Raw genomic sequence first — 19,963 nt, 5'->3', positions numbered from 1 at the left:
GGAAAGACAAATTCTGTATGATATCACTTATATGTGGAATCTAAAAAAGCCAAACTCAGAACCAAAGTAGAATGGTGGTTACCATGGGGGCAGGGGCCGGGTGGGGGGATGTTGGAGGGGTGGAAGATATTGGTCAAAGGGTACAAACTTTATTTGTAAGGTAGCTAAATTCTGGGGATCTAATAGACAGCATGGTGATTATTGTTGGTAATACTATTATATATTTTAAAGTTGCTAACAGGATAGATCTTAAATGTTCTCACCACAAAAATGAAACAGTAATTATGTGACATGATGATGATGGAAGTGTTAACTTAGTGTTATGGTGGTAATCATTTTGCAATATATAAGTGTAGCAAGTTGACGTGTTGCACACCTTAAATTTACACAATGTTATATGTCAATTATATCTCAATAAAGCTGGGGACAGAATGCGGGAATATTCTAGGAAAAATGAATAGACTGAACAAAACAGAGAAGCAGAAAATAGAAAAACCCAGAGAATGTGGGAAAAGGTAGATAGAAGCCTCCCAGAGTAATTCAATGTTGGATCCTAACAGAAAATCAAGCTGGAAAAGCAGTGTGAGATCAGGCAAGAACCGATATGCGTGTGATAAGGTACCCATATTACTAATCTTTGTAACCACTTGCCTAGATTAGGAGCATGACTTAAAGACTGCATCATTTAAAAATATATATATTAGATGCTCCTGAAAACCACAGCTATCTTTTGTTAATACGGAACAAGATGTCAAACGTAATCAGCACTCAATTAATGTTTGTTGCATGATGACAGACTGAATGAATTAATAATAGACCAAAATCCCTCTAATTTAAACCAGTAAGAGAAAGACTAGTCAAAATTATGTGATATTCTCAGAGTACAAGAAGTAGTATAAACATAAGTATTATACATGAAATGTTTGATAGTGCTTTTTAAAAGATTTTATTTAATTAATTATGTATTTTTTAAGTTTTTATTTATTTATTTGACAGAGAGAGAGAGAGCGTGTGTGCACACAAGCAGGTGGAACAGGAGAGGAAGAAGCAGGCTCCCCACAGAGCAGGGAGCCCTGTATGGGGCTCGATCCCATGACCTGGGCTGAAGGCAGATGCCGGACTAACTGAACCACCTAGGTTCCCCTTATTTACTTAGAGAGAGCACAAGCCAAGTAGGGATGGGGCAGTGGGAGAGGGAGGGAGAGAATCCCAAGCAGACTCTGCACTGAGCATAGAGCCCAACGTGGGGCTGGATTCCACAACACCAAGAGCACCACCAGAGTGGAAATCAAGTCAGACGTTCAACTGACTGAGCCACCCAAGCACTCCATTTATGACACTTTTAACCAGTATTAGAAGGTTATTTTGTGATGTTGGTTTAACATCTTCCCATTTCTCTTTTTTTTAAGTTGTATACTATTGATTTAGTAGATCTCTCTCTCTCTCTCTCTCTCATAGTTCAAGAGCAAATCTGGCCCAGCCTGGGATGAATCATCATGAATGGTGATGAGCTGGTCTAGAGTAGATTTATTTATGGATTTCCCAGTGAATGGTTGATTTGCTATAACTTAGCTTTAGCCTCTTAATTTTGCCTTTAAGTAGTTATTACAGAAAGAAAGAAAATTTTCAGACAGATATTTTATTGTTTTTGTTTGTTAGTTTTGATTTTTCAAAAGTAGCTGTTTTTTGGAGAATTTTTATAATCTATGCTACTGTTGAGGAATTCTTCAGCAAAGGAAGATTTGTATTTTTCATCTTTTCTTCTTTCATGTGTGTTCCATTTAGATCAGGAAATTGACATTTCAGTCCAGAAGACTTAGGCCAGATGTTAGTCCACTGGCTGAAAGATGGATTTCCTGCCCTAATAGGTGACCTCTGAAAGCAAAATAGGCTTTTTCTTAATGGATAGACTATCCAAATGACCTCATTTCTTGAACAAGTGTCCTTTGTTCAGTGTCTCTTTGCTTTTGGAATCAACATCATCTGATTTTTTGAGAATATTTATTAGATAAAGAGTAGCTAGCACCTACTTGTTTCATTTATAAGGCATAGGGAAAAAATTATACCCAGACAATCCATTTTTTGGTTCCTTTAAACATATTTGGGTTCATTGAGAGGGAAATGGTGCAGAAAATCTGGTGCCTGCTTCCCCATATTAATATTTCTTTTAGATTTCCAACCTATTCGGTGCTAACTGAAGGAACACAGCCTATTATGTGCCTCCCTCAACAGGGAAGTGTTTCTCTAAGCTGGACCAGGGCACTATTTAAAGAAGTAGCTATGACCCCGATGTCCTGTCATTCAGATTTCTGTCTCCATATGTGAGAAGCTCATTGAGACTTTCCCATGGCACCACCTCTCTTGGTGAGTTCTTCACCAAGTTCATTTATTTATATCTTCAATTGTATAAGGCAGCTCAGAAAAACTGAGATAACTGAGCCTTTGTGTGTGTGTGTGTGTGTGTGTGTGTGTGTGTGTGTTTTCACGTGCCCATGCACTCATGCCTGTGTTTGTCACAGGAAGCGCAACTGGAAAGAGAGTACCCAAGAAGGGACAATGGCCTTGAATGATGAGGGGGAAACTGTAAGATTTACTATTCATGGAAAGCAGGGGAGTCAGATTGCGTGAGAAGGAAGATATGTGTTTCTAAGATTCTAAAATGATAGAATTTTATAGCCAAAGGGAAAGTTGAGGGGTTTTTTCTTCTCTTCCAGGAACAGGAATGGGAGTTTTTGGGTTTTTGTTGTTTTTGTTTTGTTTTGTTTTTAAATAGCTAGGAGATAAATTTTACTACTGTTAAATCTTGCTCCTTATGATCGGAAGTGTTGGCTTCTTCACAAAAGATGTAGAACAGAGTCAAGCAGAACCATGGAGAGATTTAATGCCAGCCTGGGCAGTATGTCTAAGACCCATAGTTCTCCCTCAAGTAATTTATATAGTAAATGCATGACTCTTTTAAAAAAAGTGAGCGGCAAAGTAGTATCACGCTTTTCCTTTGTTTTAATGAGTCAATGTGAATTTTTTTCAGAATGCTATACTCAGTGCAGTGCTCCCCTCTTTATAAAATAGTCATATGCAAGTGTCTGTAATCATAGGTTATTTTGGGTTGTTGTTCATCTGAAGTATTTTGGCTAATACTTCAATTCCAGATAAGATTGTAATTGTCTTCTATGGTTACTGGGATTAATTATGTGAGAAACTTTTGTCACACGTACACATACATAATATTATGGAACTTAAAGGGGCAGAGCAACGGTTTTAACTGGAGATTTTTAATTTAATGGGAAAACCTTATTTTTCACAAGTGTATTTAACCAATAGGGACAGCCAAGTAGGCATTCTTATACAGTAAAGTTTATAAAATAGACAAGATTGAGGAAGCATTTCAGTTGGTGGGTGATACTTCCCAGCTGTGCCTTTAAACCTTTCCTTGCATAATTTGGAAATATTTAACAAAATCTCTGGTCTCTTATTAGCACATTCCTCCCCCCCCCCTTAACACTCTCCTAAGCTAAAAAGATAAATAGGAAGTAGGATTCCAAAGACAATTCCCTCTCCATGCTTCCTGTTTTCCACTCCTACGATCCACAAGACACTTCTCATATTAGTTCAGAAGTAGTTTCATGAGTTGATGTCTTCTGGTTCTTTGCCTTAAACATTGTGAAATCACTATTGGCAGCCCACAGGAATTGTCTTAGCTTCTTGTCATACAGGGTACCTTGTTGAATAGTTCAGAATCCTGGTATTTTAGAATTATAAATGGCTTTAGAAATTATCTAGTCTGACCCTACTATGTAGAAGGAATTCTCAATCATGATACTCTTATGCCTGATGGAATAATTCCCGGGCAGACCCTTGGTGTTTACACAGCATCAACACAGACAACAACCTGACTGGCTAGGCTAGGAACGTAGCTAATCAGAGTGGAAGAAGAGATTTCTGAGAAAAGCATTTCTTTCTAGCCCTAAATCCTGGTTTTCCTTATTTACTTTCTCTCCCTAGCCTGAGATCGGTCTTCACTTTATTTTAATTCCTCTTTAGTTTGCTCTGAGCTCTTTTCTCATCTCTCTTACTGAATATTTTGAGCTGAAGAGGCTTTTATTTATTTTTTTTCAAAGATTTTATTTATTTATTTGACCGAGAGAGATCACAGTAGGAGAGGGGAAGGGAAGAGATCACAGAGAGAGGAAGGGAAGCAGGCCCCCTGCTGAGCAGAGAGCCCGATGTGGGACTCGATCCCAGGACCCTGAGATCATGACCTGAGTTGAAGGCAGCGGCTTAACCCACTGAGCCACCCAGGTGCCCCCTGAAGAGGCTTTTAAACAGGTAATGCTTAAGCAGGGGCTTGGCTCACCTTTAAGGCATTTGTGAAAAAAATTGTTTGGGATTATTGTCAAGGGGAAAAAATGTAGCATCTCAGTCTTTCCTTAAAGTTAGATCCCCGAGGCATTGTGGAATGCCCTGAGTTGGAGTGCCAGAGGGGGCTGCTGATGGTAGGCAAAAATTAAATGAGCTTATCTATTTTCACTGCTCAATTTCAGAAGGCAGTATGGTAAAAAAGAAATTGGGCTATTTATAATCTTTCAGACTTAATCTCTATCTAATCTCACATTTTCTGTGCAGACTATGGTGGTGTCTTAAAAAAAAAAAACACCAAAAAATCCAAGTATTTAAATGCAGCTGTGCTCCTAAAACATGTACTATCTTATGGATAATACATTTTGATTCCAATATTTAATTGCTGTTTAAAACCAAGTGTCGGATTTGGAGATCTGAATTCACAAGATTTAAGGCAAAGAACCAGAAGACTTCAACTCATGAAGCTACTTCTGAATTAATATGAGAAGTGTCCTGTGGAGACTTGATACCTAAGAGAGGAAAACAGGAAGCATGGAGAGGGATTTGTCTTTGGAATCCTACTCTTTCCTATTTATCTTATGACGGTTTCTTTTACCAATCTAATGGTATGGTTTTTCAATATATTTTATTTATTTTTAAGACTTTATTTATTTATTTGAGAGAGACTGAGACAGAGAGAGAGAACAAGCAGGGCAGAGTGAGAGGGACAAACAGACTACCCACGGAGGAGGGGGCCTGATGTGGAACTCAAGCCCAGGACCCCTGGGATCATGACCTGGGCTGAAGACAGACACTTAACCAATTGAGCCACCCAGGTACCCAGTATATGTTAAAACCTCACATTTCCTTAACAATGTATTCTTTTTCCTTATTCTGACACTTCCATAGTTCTAAATGGCACTCAAATGTGAACAGATAACACAATCACCTTGGTGGGAGAGGGTAGGAGGCTTGTTAAAGTACAGATGGCTGGTTCCATTGACCCCAGATTGTCTCATTCTGTAGGCTTGGGGCGGGCCCAGAAGTGTGCATTTCCAACAAGTTCCTAGGGGATGCCAATGATTCTGTTCTTTTATTATTTTTTTTTAAAGACTTTTATTTATTTACTTGACAGACAGAGATCAGAAGTAGGCAGAGAGGCAGGCAGAGAGAGAGGAGGAAGCAGGCTCCCTGCTGAGTAGAAAGCCTGATGTGGGTCTGGATTCCAGGATGCTGGGATCATGACCTGAGCAGAATGCAGAGGCTTTAACCCACTGAGGCACCCAAGGCGCCCCCAAAGCTTCTGTTCTTAAGTCTGCATGTTGAGAAGCAGTGATCTAGATAAAATATTGTAAAAAGTGCTGGTGGTAGAATTGACTAAGACAGTGGCAGTGGAAATCAAGAGAAGTGGATGAGTTTGACAAGTATTCAGGAAGTAGAATCAACAGAGCTTCTCCGTGGTGTAGACAGGAGTATTGGTAGGCGAGGGGAAGGACCCAAGTTGGTCTCTTGACTTCTGTAGCTTGAACAAATACATGGATATAACAAGGACTGAAATGGGAAATGAGCAGGGTGGAGGGGTTAGATCGTGGTGAGAAATCATAAACTCCATTTAACTAAAATATCGTTAAAATGTCACAGGCAATGCTTGACCTAGAGTAGATTTGCAGTAAATGACAGATGTTGTTCTTGCTGTTCTTACTATCCGGACTGTAAAAACTGACCGGTCCTCATCACCCCACCCTGCCAGAGGTGACTCTCTGGTCCTTTAGTCAGCAACTGCATTCCAACACTAAGAATTACCCCTTTGTATAAGAGTAAGGTATGAACAAGGAAGTTTCCTGCTATAGCTATCGCCGCATGCTAGGAGTGGCTAAGGGAAGGAAAAGCAAAGGGGGGGAAAAGGTGCTAATTCGTAGAGAATTATTGCCCTCATTATTACAAATAACCTCAAAGCAATCATATTACATAGATGGAATTATCCCATTTTACACATGAAAAAAATAACTTGTCCAATGTCTTATAACAACTTGAGTGAAAATCCAAACCCAACTCTGTCCTGATCCCATTATAGTAACTCCACCTTTAATGTCAAGCAATAGACTGGTTATCTTTCTTATGTCAGAATGATGAACTAAATAGACTGCAGGTAACACCCTACAATTTCTAGACTAGTTACTTTTAACCTGTTAAGATCCTGACTCATAGCAAGAACCACTTTTTACACAGGAAGCCATATTTACATTTATACATCTATACCTGCGTAGATGTATACATACGTATACACATATATATGTGCAATGACTAATTTTTAAGAAATAACAGTGAGACAGGTATTATCAATATTTACTCTCTATGAATACATTTTTTAAAAGATTTTATTTATTTATTTATTTATTTATGTATTTATTTATTTATTTTGATAGAAAGAGTCACAGCAAGAGAGGGAACAGAAGCAGGGGAAGTGGGAGAGGGAGAAGCCGACTTCCTGCTGAGCAGGGATCCCAATACGGGGCTCCATCCTAGGACCCTGGGATCATGACCTGAGCAGAAGGCAAACGCTTAACAACTGAGCCACCCAGGTGACCCTATGAATACATTCTGATGCTCTTCATTCCTTGCAATAAATATTTATTAGGACTCACAGAATTTTTTCATCATCAACTTTTGGGTCTCCACTAGATTTCTGGAAAATCTTCTAGATCCCTTTCTTTCCTTGGAATTCATTCACCAACACCATAACAATTCCAATTAGCTAGATGAGAGTGAGTCCTGAAACGGAGGAAAGAGAGAGCAGGATTCCTGTGTACTTGGATCATGATGCTGATGGTCATTCTCTTACGTTTGTTAAAAAGCCCCTAAAGAAATTTTTGAAAGTAATGATTGACATTAACTAAAGGAGAAAAGACTCAAATTTGGGAGAAGTAATTGGACTCATTTTGAGTATGTGCATTATGAAGTTGAGAGTAGAGAAGTTCAGCTTCACTTTTTAAATGGCTAACAGAATTATTAATGTTGTAGAAGTCGAACAGTGACTCCTCCTCCAAAGTTCTTATTTATCCATAGAGAGCAAAATTATAGGTATCGACATCCACCCCCCCCCCAACGCCACCAAATGTTACTTATTATTGAGCACCGAGAAAAGGAACTTTAATATCTAGGGTAGGGTGATTTCTAGAAGTGCCAAAATGCTGGTTAAGGTTTAATTATATTGATAGGTGTATATGTGTTGTTAAAAAGTACCTATCTTTAGATGACCCTGAAATATAATATCACCTCTGAGGAGCTGGGTGGCAATTAGTTAGGCCTTGCCTCATCTAGGATTGGGAAACTATAGCACAGAAAGGTTAAATGCTTTGCCCTTAGGTTCTCTGATGAGTCAAGAAGAAAGAGTCATGGTTGGTGCTGGAAATTTAGCCCTCCCCAATGTAGCCTTTGAGAGCGTGTATCTGATAAACCTCCTGCATCAACCCAGGAAAGCACTAGGCTGGCCATGTTGACTCAGTGCCCAGCACTCCTCACACTTCAACATGATGCCTACTTACTCTCAAGGGAAAACTTTCTCATTATTTTTCTTGCCGTTCAAAATTCAGGGATTTTCATCATCAGGGGTTATACTGCTAAGTGTAATTACTTTTGGAAAAGTATTTTCAGTTTTGAACTTTCCTGTAAGGGCTATACGCCCATTTGCATTGATAGGTGTTTTCAGTAATTATTGCTTTAGGAAGGGGATTTCAAGAACATGATCTTATTCCCCTCCTTTTATGTGGACTCAGAAGGAAAAACAAAATGAAAACCTGGAGAGGCCTCTAAAGCAAGTAAGGGCTTTCTGCCTGGGGCATCTCACCTGCTTTTTTGTACCACTCAGTCCTTTCACTTTGGAGCTGTTTCTTTGCATTTCTTTTTCTTTCTTTCTTTCTTTTTTAATTTAATTTTTTTTTCAGTGTTCCAAAATTCATTGTTTATGCACCACACCCAGTGCTCCATGCAATGCATGTGCTCTCTATAATACCTACCACCAGGCTTACCCAATCCCCCACCTCCTTCCTCTCCAAAACCCCGTTTGTTTCTGAGTCCACAGCCTCTCATGGTTTGTCTCCCCCTCCGATTTCCCCCGACTCACTTCTCCTCCTCTTCTCCCAATGTCCTCCATGTTATTCCTTATGCTCCACAAGTAAGTGAAACCATACTATAATTGACTTTCTCTGCTTGACTTATTTCACTCAGCATCATCTCCTCCAGTGCCCCGTCCATGTTGATACAAAAGGTGGGTATTCGTCCTTTCTGATGGAGGCCTAATACTCCATAGTGGACTCCATATGGACCACATCTTCTTTATCCATTCGTCTGTTGAAGGGCATCTCGGTTCTTTCCATGGTTTGGCGACTGTGGCCATTGGGGTTATGAACACTGGGTTACAGATGGCCCTTCTTTTCACTACATCTGTATCCTTACATTTCTTAACTGTTTGGCGAAGTGATCAGTCACCAAATCAGATGTGACATGTACTGTCATCTCCCAGAGGAAATGCTCAGAGTGGGTTTTAAAGAACGAATCAAAATAAATACCTCTACAGGGCTATTTCCCTCATAAAATAAATCTGTCATGGACCTTGTCCTTGGGAAAACACACACATGGGACCCAGAGTGTGTGTTGGCTAAACGGTTACAACCCTAACCTTGAGTTTTGAAAACGGCCTTTCCCTATGCCCTGGCTGTAAGGCAACCATTAAAACCTGAAGCTCATTTTCCCTAAACAGCTGAAACCCCCAGCAATGGAGGACACTGTGAGCATCCAGGAACCAAACTGTCCCGCTCGTGATAAAAAACGGTGCACACAATGGCTCGTGCCCAAGCTTTCCCACTTGTTGTGGCAAGTCCTGGCTGCGGGCCGCAGAGTTGTATTTCCTGAGGTCGCTCGACTTCGCGAGGGGCGAGGTGCGGGTTGTTTAAGCACACCGACGACTCGGGGAAACTCTTTCGGCGAGAGGAGATTCAAGATCTCGAGTTGCTGGGACCGAAAAGGCTTCAGTGAATGGCGCGATTGGGAGCCTGGGCAGGCGGGAGCCGCCGCGCGGCTGCTCTTTCAACAGGCGATTTGTTCTCCTGTCTGTGGCTCATTTCAATGCAAAGAGCCTGACATCAGAGCACCTTTTGTTGCTAAACGCTTTCTTTCGCGTCGAGGGGAGAGAGTCATGTGGAGCTGGAAGAGCTCATTTTCGAGAGAGGGGTCCCGAGGCGCGCCCGCCCAGGGGCAGAGGCCCCGCGCTCAGCCCTGCGGGGCTCTGCCCAGACTTGCTGGAAGGGACGAGTCGAGCGCCTTCGCCAGCCCGGCCCGGTCCCAGGAAGAACCGCCTTTGCCGCGGCTTTAAGTGCCGCGGGGCCGCGGCGCTCCCCGCCGTACCACTCGGTGGTGCGGACTTTGCCTCCTGCTACCCCGCGGCCGCGCCGAGCCCGGCGGAGAAAGTTTCTGGAGTTGTCAGTAGCGCGGCCCGCCGCCGCCTAGAGCCGAGGTGCGGGCGCCTGCGAGGGGGCCCCCGCGGGGTCGCCGGGGCGGCCGGGGCATGCGGCGCGGGGGCGCGGCTCGCTGACGCGGCGGGCGGGGACCGGCGCCGGGGGGGCCGGCCGCGCGCTGGTGCGGAGCGAGGGCGCCCGGGGGGGACCCGACCCGGACGCACCGCCGGCGAGCGCGCGCGCGGGACGCGGCCATGGAGGACGCGGGAGCAGCCGGCCCGGGGCCGGAGCCCGAACCCGAGCCGGAGCCCGAACCCGAACCCGAGCCGGAGCCCGAGGTGGGCGCCGGCATGTCCGACGCGTTCTCCCGGCTCTGGACCGACGTGATGGGCATCCTGGTGAGTTACCTGGAGCCGGCGGGCGCGGGAGGGGCGGGGCACAGGCCCCCGGACGGGACAGCCCTCTCCGCGACTCGCGCTCCCTTCGCGCTCGCCCGAGCGGGCAAGCACAGTCCTCGGAGTTGTCCTTCTCTCGCTGTCGGTCCCAGGGGGCTGAATACACACCGTATAGGATTTCAAGCCCTAATTAAAAAATAACCAGCCCCAGATCCCATCAAAGATCTTTCTTTAAACAATCGGGTGCGATGGTCACCAGTTTAATCTGGGACACCTGCTGAGAGGTCGGCGTGGAAGAGGCTAGAAAGCTTCCTTCAAAGACTAGATGTAAATAAGTAGCACTTGGCTGTTGTGCTTTCACAGTTGGACTGGGAAAGAGGCTGATGGGACTGATGTTTATCTCTTCACCATTTGTTGTCTGACCACGAGAGGAAAACAACCATCTTCTCAGAACTGCCCAAGAATGCCCTTACTCTGTATGCAGTTTTTCAACTTGTAGCGTTACAGGATATTTGTTTTATGTTTGGAAGGAAAAACAATAGGACTTATTTCGCTGAATCTGTATTGTCATGTACTTTGAAATACCCAGTAACTAAAACCGCCCATGGATTTGGCATAATTTCTGGAAAATAGTTCTTATGCATGGACGATGAAGCTTTCACTTGTTCAGGGTTCAAAACCCTGGGGAATTAGTAGATGTATTTTGATGGAGCTGTAGGTAGGCAGGTAGCCCGGAATCAAATGCGTGGGCGCTATTACAGTCAAACATCTTAATCTACACATGAAGAGTCAATTTCACTGTAAAGATTTGGAATTGGCAGTTGTCGGAAAAGTCTCTCTGTTTACTTTGGGGTCTTTTATCTTTCTGATGGAAGGTGTAGTTTTTTAAAAGAAACTCTCCTTTGGGGTTGATGAGAAGTGTTGCTGTTTTTTTTTGTTTGTTTGTTTGTTTGTTTTGTTTTTGCACAGGAATTAAGCACTTGGGCTTTGGAGTGAGTGAGGCTGGGTCAAATCCCCACTGTCCCTTTTTGACTGACTGCTTGACCTTGGCCGAGGTATTCAACCCCACTGATCTTCAAGTTTCATTACCTCAAAATGAGGCAAAGAAACGAGATCTTCAGTTTCATTACCTCGCTTTAGATTCTCTGAGTTTTAGTCATGTTGATGTATATCTAGTGTTCAGCATACTGGCATATAATGGGTACTCAATAAGTGATAGCTGTCTATTTTTCCCCCCTGCAAAATAGTCCTGTGTCTCATCTTTCCAGACATCCTTAAGTCTCACCTAACTCGTTTTTAGGTTTTCATTGGTGTTTACGAAAACCAGGGAAGCCTGAAGATTTCTGCTTTTTTCATTCTCTAATATTTAGAAAAAGTATGTTTTTTTAAAAATTTTAAATCTCAAGTTTTTGCATTTTCTGAACTTTATTAATGAATATGGGCCTTTAGTGAAATTTCAGAAAACTCAATGAATACTTTAAAGTTATAGTGATAGATTGTTTTTTATGTCAGTCAGGCAGAAACTTAACTTGTTATTTCTTTCTTAGATCCTGCTCTGTAAATTTTTAGTCACTGAGAAAATTGGTTTGATAACATCACATTGCATCTCTTACTCGGGTGTGGCTGTGGAGGGGAGCGCTGAAGGGGCTCATTTAAATGGGAGTGTGGGCTCAGGGTTGCTTGGGGGTGGGGGTGGCAGGTGGCACTTTTTGAAGATTTGCTTTCCCTTCCCTGGCAGATTCCAGCGCTGTTGGGTCAGTTGTGACAGAGTATTCTTTGGCTGATTTAAAAGATGGGGTGGGGCTGGAGAAGCTCAAACCTGTTATTCAAAGGGCAGATGTAGGAGAAAAGAAAATATGTACTTCTTACAGAGCCAGTAGTTCAGTACAAGACTGAAAAGAATGTAAATGATTGTCCTAAAGCAAGTATGTTCACTTCTGCTTTCCCATCTTTATGACAATCTTATTTTCCTTTGGGGGTAAACGTGGGCATCAGGATTGTTTCTTAGTAAAATTCAGAAGAAGATACAGTTTATCTCTCTCTCTCTCTCTTTTTTTTTTTTTTTGCATGTCTGTAAAAGATCACCATCTTCAAAGGATCTTTACTCTTTCTGCTTTTAGAAAATAATCATCCACGTGTTTAGAGGAACCTGTCTTTCTAGAAATGTATCAAGACAATTGACAGTTGACTTTCTTTGTTCTTTCTGAGATAAAAGAAACCATTTCCTCCATTTTTTGAATAAGAATTGCAGTCTGTCAGCCTGTACAGGTGAAGTGACTTGACCAATGGCACAGACACCTTGTTAGTGACAACGACAGACTGTACCCCAGTTCTCAGTATAGGCTGATGCCATGATACTCCCCCAGTTAACTGTCCCAGATCAACACAGGAAAAATGTAATTACATCCAGTATTTTAGGAAAATGCTATTTCGAAGCATCTTTTAAAGGACAGAACTTGAGGGGAGTAGAGGTAGTAGGGGAATTATACATCCAAACATACTTGCAAGGCTTCAGGCACAGTAGCTACTTTACTTTTTGGATTCCACGAAGTGTAGAAATCAAACCTCCAAGACTGTTGAGTTAAATATTTTTTAGGTGAATGAGCACAGCTCCCTTTTCCAACTTGAGAGGCACTGAGCATCCACCGCAGGGATTTTGTAGGTTTCTAACCCCCGGGCATAGATCTCAGGATAGTTGTTGGAGTTCATTATGATACATTTTGCATTTAAATTAATTCAGTCCTGCACAGTTCTGAACCAACCAGTTGCTTTTAGATAATTTGTTAACAAATGCTTATTAAGAGAAGAAATAGTAGTATAATTTATGGCATGAAAATGTTGGAGCTGTGCTAGAATGAATAAATGCTAGTAAGTGAATATGTAAATAGAGAATTTGGAGAAAACGAGCTTACCAAAACACTAGCCCTTGTGAGTGCCTGGAGGGCAGGGTCAGTATTTTACCCCCCACCCCTTTTTTAAATCTCTGGTACTTGGGATTTACTGGGTCCTGAGTACAAGGTTTTATTGAATGGAAAAGGAAGAAAGTATATGCTTCTGAAATGCAAGAGCCACATCAAAGCCCAATACTGTAGAGACTGTACCTGCTGCAATGGGGTACATTCATGAAGACATTAATAAATTCTGCTCTTCCTTGAACTACCACTCGAGCAGTTTCATCATAGAAGCCAAAATCCTGGTGCTTCCACTGGAAACGATAATGACAGATTGTGAAATGTTTGTACACCCTGAACAATCAGACCATGGCTCTTTTGTGAAATTTATTCTTCAGTTCCTTAACTCCGCAACATGTGGTCCGTCTGGGTTTTCAAAGCATGTCACCTTTCACGAGGACATGCTTGCATTTCGGCGGAGAAGTGTGAAACAAGTTAGGATCCTATGGGATTTCTCTCTTCTATCTTTATGTTGCAGACACAACATTTCTTTTGGGGGAAGGCAGGAAAGGTAGTGGTTTTTATGAGTAGGAACTGCTATAGTTATTAGACATGGTAGATCACTTTTCTGGCACTGATTATCCGTTCCATAAGTTGTGATGATTCTGATTTTTCCTTCAGAACTGGACGACTTCTTAAAGTTGAGCCAGTCCTTGAAAGCTGGTTGCTAACTGGGAAGGGAGGAAAAGGGAGTTAGTAAGTGTCTATTGTTTGCAAGATCCTGCAAGATGCACCTCCCCCAAACCTTATTTTTCCTCTGTTCCTTGCTTGGTTCCTACAATTTACACCCATTTCCTAGCAGTGCTTAAGAGAATATCCATTGTATGGCAATACTGTGGACTGTCCCCCATTCTTACGCCTATATAAGCCACAGAAAAGTACATAGTAGACTTCAGTCCAAAAACTGTTAGGTTTATCCAGTCTTGCTATTTACTGAGGAAAGTCCTTAAACACACACACACACACCCCACTCCTTTCTCTCCCCCGCTTGCTTTGTAGTTTTAGGCAAAGTTTGGGGGAGGGGAGATGTTAGTAAGATCCCCAGGGGGCTTTGCAAAGTCCTTTGAAAGCATTAATTTACGTATTCTTGGGGCGGTGTCTCCTGTTTAGCCCATCAGCTAATGACTTAATTAATTTTAGGTCTTGGAATTTGAGAGTCAGCCCCAGTTTCAAATATTCTGACTTCATCTTAATTTTATGTTCCCGTTCGCCAGCTGAGAGCCTCGTGGTTTTTATAAGTGCATTTGCAGGGTGATGGAGCGCAGGGAGCAGAGACCTTGGAAGTGAGCCCTCCACCCCTTCATTTAGAGGAGGAATTAAAGGCTCAAGGTACCGAGTAGGGAGCAGAACTCTATAGCCTCCTGATTTTCAGTTCTTTGCCAGAGACAAAATTAAGTCTCATAATTCTGGCTGTGGAAAGAGACCCCTGCCCTACAGTGACCTTTCACACCTCCCCCACCCCCCACTTATTGCCTTCAGCGGACATTCTCTACCTTGTAACCCCTTCCCTTTTCCACCTCATTTACCACGACACTTGTTTTTCATTGTTTACTCCCATTTCTGATGACAGAATGCAGCTGGTGGGGGTGGGGCAGGGAATGTTCCCAAGCACTGGGTCCCACTACTGTCCAGGGCCCTTCGCATACTTCCTAGATTCTCTCCTGTGACCAGTGAGCATTATTGTCCCCATGTCACAGTGGAGACGTACACAGGGGTGTCCTCAGTCACACAGATAGTAAACAGGAGCTGGGATTTGGATCATGTGTTGTTTCCCAGAAGATAACCCCTACTAGCAGCTTTATGGTTTATTCTTTCATGTATCTATTTAATCAGCCTTTTTGCTTAAGCTCTTGAGCTAAGTACTAGCAACACTTGCCCCCTGTCTTCCAGAAAGACCTACTTTTGTAGGAAGACCTGCAGCAGCCCCCGCGTCCCTCATGTAAAGAAGCACTCAGTCCCGCAGTGCCGTGGGCACGGAGTGGGGGCCCGGGGTGGGGGCATGGTGCGGAGGGAGGCCACTTTCCAGAAATGCCCTTCACTTGGGACCCAGACCATGAGTTAGGTGTTAGTTAAGAACGGTTCCCCGGGGGCATCTGGGTGGCTCAGTGGGTTAAAGCCTCTGCCTTTGGCTCAGGTCATGATCCCAGGGTCCTGGGATTGAGCCCCACATCAGGCTCTCTGCTTGGCAGGGAGCCTGCTTCCTCCTCTCTCTCTGCCTGCCTCTCTGCATACCTGTGATCTTTGTCTGTCAAATAAAGAAATAAAAAAATCTTTAAAAAAAAAAAAAAAGACTGTTCCCCGATGAGGGGTTGAGAGGTAAAGAAGAACGAAGCGAGGGATGGGTGTCTGGGCAGAGCCAGGGAATAAACATGAAGTAGCACGGAGCACGGAGGTGGGTACAATCATTTTCTGGGCTCCAGTGAGCAGCCAGTGCAGAATTTGACAGACACCCAACATGATCCCTTCTGTGTCTTACAGAAGTAACTCCGGTGGGTGGGTGAGTTGGCCATGGTGAGACCTGGGCTAAGTGTTTAGGGAACATACCATGTGATGTATCTGACTTCCACTAGTTTCCATAGTTCCACTCAGTATCTCTAAGTAGTCAAGGGTTGCTCTGTGGTCCCTTTCAAATGGTGATTCTCTTAAGCTCACAAGTAGGCTGGGTTAGTGCAAGAGATCTTTAGACATGTAGTCCTAGGATTCTTTTTTGTTCTGAAGAAAAAAGTATCTAGGTACATATCTGCGTACACATATCTATCTACCTGTCTTTATCTGTTGGAGTGAATGATGTGCTGTTCCTTAAAGAGGGGAATTATTATTTGTAGCAATATGCACAGGGTCTCACAGCTGACTGATCTTTAATTCCAGAGAACAGCAAAAGAGAGAGAAATATTCAGTTGTGCATATTAATTCAGAAGCAGATCTGTAGCTCAATTTTACAAAGGACATAAGAGGAAAACCTGTAACTGGTAGCTTGTCTAATGTATTCTTTGTAAGGGTGCTTTTGGCTTCAGACTTAACCATAGTACCTCACAGTGATACATGATGTGCTTACTCATGGTTTACGCAAGTTCTTATTATACAGTAGAAATAAAATGGATCTCAGAATAGTGGCTTTAAATGGGTAGAGGCTAAGGCTCTAGAACTAACTATTTAATGCCCATGAGTACAGACTAAGACTGACACTGTCAGACCTAACCAAACCTTCAAACTAATTTTGAGGTAAAACATATTTTTTGACCATTTGGATTTGTCATTTTTCAGAGGCTTTGCTTATTGATTGATTGATTGACTTTCGGTAATGAGACCCGAAAATGGTTGCCTTAGCTGTACTCCCAGCCAGCTGTCTAGTGTCCCATCTTTGGTTCCATAATATGTTTCACTGGATGGCATTAATTCTTCATTAGATGAGATGCTTCATTGAGATAACCTCACTTGTATTTTTCCTCGCATGTCAGTCGGGTAATAGAGACATTGTAGCACAGATGCTGGGTACCCAGGCTTTCGGGTGTCTCTGAGACTCAGAAGACAAACGCTTGATAAGGAGACAGTTTTTTTTCCTCTCTGTAATCAGTCATTTCTCCTCTGAAGGGCTCTCTCTTTGTCTTTCACCCTTCTAAAGTGATTGGTAAAAACATGAATATGTTTCTATTTATAATGAATGCTCCTTGGATTCTTATACTCTCTCACAGAAGTTACGCTGCGACTTTCCTTGGTGTGTGTGATGCGGATTTGATTCAGTCAGTTTCGTGGGCCATCTATTGCTCGTTAGTTTGATTTTACAGCGCATAGTGTGAGGAGGGTCTAGTGTGTCTACCCATGACTCTATGCTTGATTATGGCTTCATTTTCTCTCCTGCTATTCAGGTTAATAGTGGAATACAAGTGAAAGAAACAAATGCATTTGATTTTAATTTTAATGAAAAGTGCCATTTGAGAAAAAGAATGAAAAAAAAAATCTTGGGATGTATCCCTAGCTCTAGTTACTTTAAAATTTTATCCTAGTTAATTTTGTGGACTTTTATACACACACACACACACACACACACACACACACATACACAGAGAGAGAGAGAGAGAAGGGGGAAGGGAGAGAGAGAGAGAGATGGATATAGATATAGATATAGATATATTTAAGTTTATGTATTTAAGAAATCTCTACACCCAGTGTGGGGCTTGAACTACAACCCCAAGATCAAAAGTCATGTGGTTTTTCAACTGAGCCCGCCAGGCACCCTTGGACTTTAATACTTAGACTTGCTGTCAACCAACAAGTATTTTATTAGAGCCCAAAAAATGTTTATAAGCTTTTTGGGATGCCTTTAAAAAGGCAGTGTTGCAAAATTAAGTTATTTGTAGAAGAAAGGAATATTCTAGTTTAAGAATATTCTAGTTTAAGAATAAGGCTCTTTGCTATAGGCTTACACTCATTTTCAGAGGATTTTAAAGACCTCACTTACAGAATAAAGTATTGGCAATTTTACAGATGTCTATATTTGGAAATACCCAGGGTTAAAAAAAATTTTTTTTTGGAAAAAGACAATGAGATACCCCTACACACCCATAACAATGGCCAAAATGTAGAAAACCATCAACACCAAATGCTTAAGAGGATGTGAAGTAATAGGAACTCTCATTTATTGCTGATGGGAATGAAAAGTGGTTCAGACACTTGGGAGGACAGTTGGATGATTTCTTAGAAAACTGAACATACTCTTACCATCCAATCCAGCAGGTGTGCTCCTTGGTACCATAGAAGTTCAAAACTTATTTTCACACAAAAACACATACGGATTAGTTTATAGCATCTTTATTCATAATTTCCCAAACTTCGAAGCAACCAAGATGTCCTTCAGTAGCTGATTGAATAAATAATCTACGGTATATCCAGACAATAGAATATTTTTCAGCCCTAAAAAGAAATGAACTATCAGGCTATCAAAAGACATGGAGGAAGCTTAAATGCATATTACTAAATCGAAAAAGCCAATCAGAAAAGGGTTCTGAATCTGTGACATTTTGGAAAAGGCAAAACCGTGGAGACAGTGGAAAGATCAGTTTTTTGGGGGCAAGGGAGGGATGAGCAGATGGAGTAAAGAGGATTTTTATAATGATGGATACATGTCATTATATATTTGTGCAAACCCATATAAGAGAAAGTACAACACCGAAAGTGAACATAATGTAAACTCTGGATTTTGAGTGATAATGAACTGCCAGTGTAGATTCATCAGTGGCAGTAACCATACTACTCTGCTGGATCTGATGGGATTTTTGTTGTTGTTGTATGTGTGTGTATATATATATATATATATATTTTTTTTAAGATTTTTTTTATTTGAGAGAGAATATGAGAGGGGAGAAGGTCAGAGGGAGAAACAGACTCCCCGTGGAGCTGGGAGCCCAATGTAGGACTCAATCCCAGGACTCTGGGATATGACCTGAACCGAAGGCTTAACCAACTGAGCCACCCAGGCACCCTTGTTTTTTTAACAACAACAACGCAGGGCTTGAACTCACCCTGAGATCAAGACCAGTGCTGACATCAAGAGTCGGACGCTCAACCATCTGAGCCATCCAGGCCCCCCTCATGGGTTTTTTACAATACTGTGAAAGCAATTGTCCACTTCTCATTTGACACTGACCACAAATTTGACTCAAGTCTGGCACTGTCTGCCTCAGGTTAGGGGCTCAGTCCTGAAGAGTATCTTTACTCCAGATGGCAGTCCAGGTCCGGGCGCTTGCCTGAGCTTCTGACAAACCATTACAAATCGGAGGTTCTGATGGCCCCCTCCTCAGGTTAGATTACTTTGCTAGAGCAGCTCACAGAACTCAGGAAACCAACTTACTTACTCGATCAACTGGTTTACTTACTAGATCACCACATCACCTGTTTATTATAAAGGGCTATCACTCGGGAACAGCCAGATGAAGGGATGCATGGGGCAACATGTGTGGGAGCTTCCGTGCTCTCTGGGGTGCCACTGCCCATAACATCTTGTGCTCACTAATCTGGAGGCGCTCTGAACCCTGTCCTTTTGGGTTTTTACAGAGGCTTTATTACACAGGCATGATTGACCAAATCATTGGCCATTGGCTATGGATTCATTTCAGTCTTGAGTGCTTTTCCACCTGCCTGCAGTTGGGGGTGGTGGGTTGAGATTGAAAGGTCCGACCCTCTGATCTTCTGGTCTTTCAGGCAAGCAGCCTGATCTTGAAGCTTTCTAGGGACCCCACCATAGGGTACTTCATTAGCATAAACTCAGGTGTGCTCAGAAGGGCCTCCACTGACCTGGTAAAGACAGTCTATGGCTCCAGAAATTGTGGAGTTTTAGGAGCCCTGGGCCAGGATTGGGAGAAAAGTCAAGTTCGTAATATCTTATTATAAATCACAATGCCACAGTAGGAGATGTTGATAATGGGGAGGCTCTGCGTGTGTGTGTGTGTGTGTGTGTGTGTGTGTGTGTGTGGCGGGGTGGGGGGCGGGGGGCTGGGAGATCCCTGCACCTGTCCCTTGATTTTGTTAAGAATATGAAGCTAGGGGGGTACCTGGGTGGCTCAGTGGGTTTAGCCTCTGCCTTCAGCTCAGGTCATGATCCCAAGGTCCTGGGATCAAGCTGCTCATCAGGCTCCCTGCTCAGCAGGGAGCCTGCTTCCCCCCCCCTCTGCCTGCCTCTCTGCCTACTTGTGATCTGTCTTGCAAATAAATCAATAAAATCTTAAAAAAAAAAAAAAGAAAGAATCTGAAGCTAGTTAAAAAAAAACAAAGTCTTAACAAAAAGAAGTAATAATACATATTTTAAAAGTTTTAAACAGAGAAGAGTAAC

The 19,963-nt window shown here is 42.5% G+C and overlaps 1 protein-coding gene across 3 annotated transcripts in view; it reads left to right on the top strand.

The window, feature by feature from the left end:
* Positions 1–19,963, top strand: part of SASH1 (SAM and SH3 domain containing 1) — a 309,610-nt gene that overhangs the window by 106,830 nt on the left and 182,817 nt on the right. For 2 of the 3 annotated variants that reach the window (XM_045066255.1, XM_045066254.1), the window contains exon 1: positions 9,949–10,189. The exons of the other annotated variant lie outside the window; for it this stretch is intronic. In XM_045066255.1, coding sequence (XP_044922190.1) covers positions 10,046–10,189 — 144 coding nt within the window. In that variant the 5' untranslated portion in view covers positions 9,949–10,045. Of the gene's footprint in view, positions 1–9,948; positions 10,190–19,963 lie in introns of those variants that run through there. 3 annotated transcript variants of the gene reach the window in all.

The sequence above is a fragment of the Mustela putorius genome, unplaced genomic scaffold, assembly GCF_011764305.1.
Source record: "Mustela putorius furo isolate JIRA1106 unplaced genomic scaffold, ASM1176430v1.1 tig00003863_pilon_pilon_pilon, whole genome shotgun sequence".
Lineage (NCBI taxonomy): Eukaryota > Metazoa > Chordata > Mammalia > Carnivora > Mustelidae > Mustela > Mustela putorius.
This window is presented reverse-complemented; position numbering and strand designations above follow the sequence as displayed.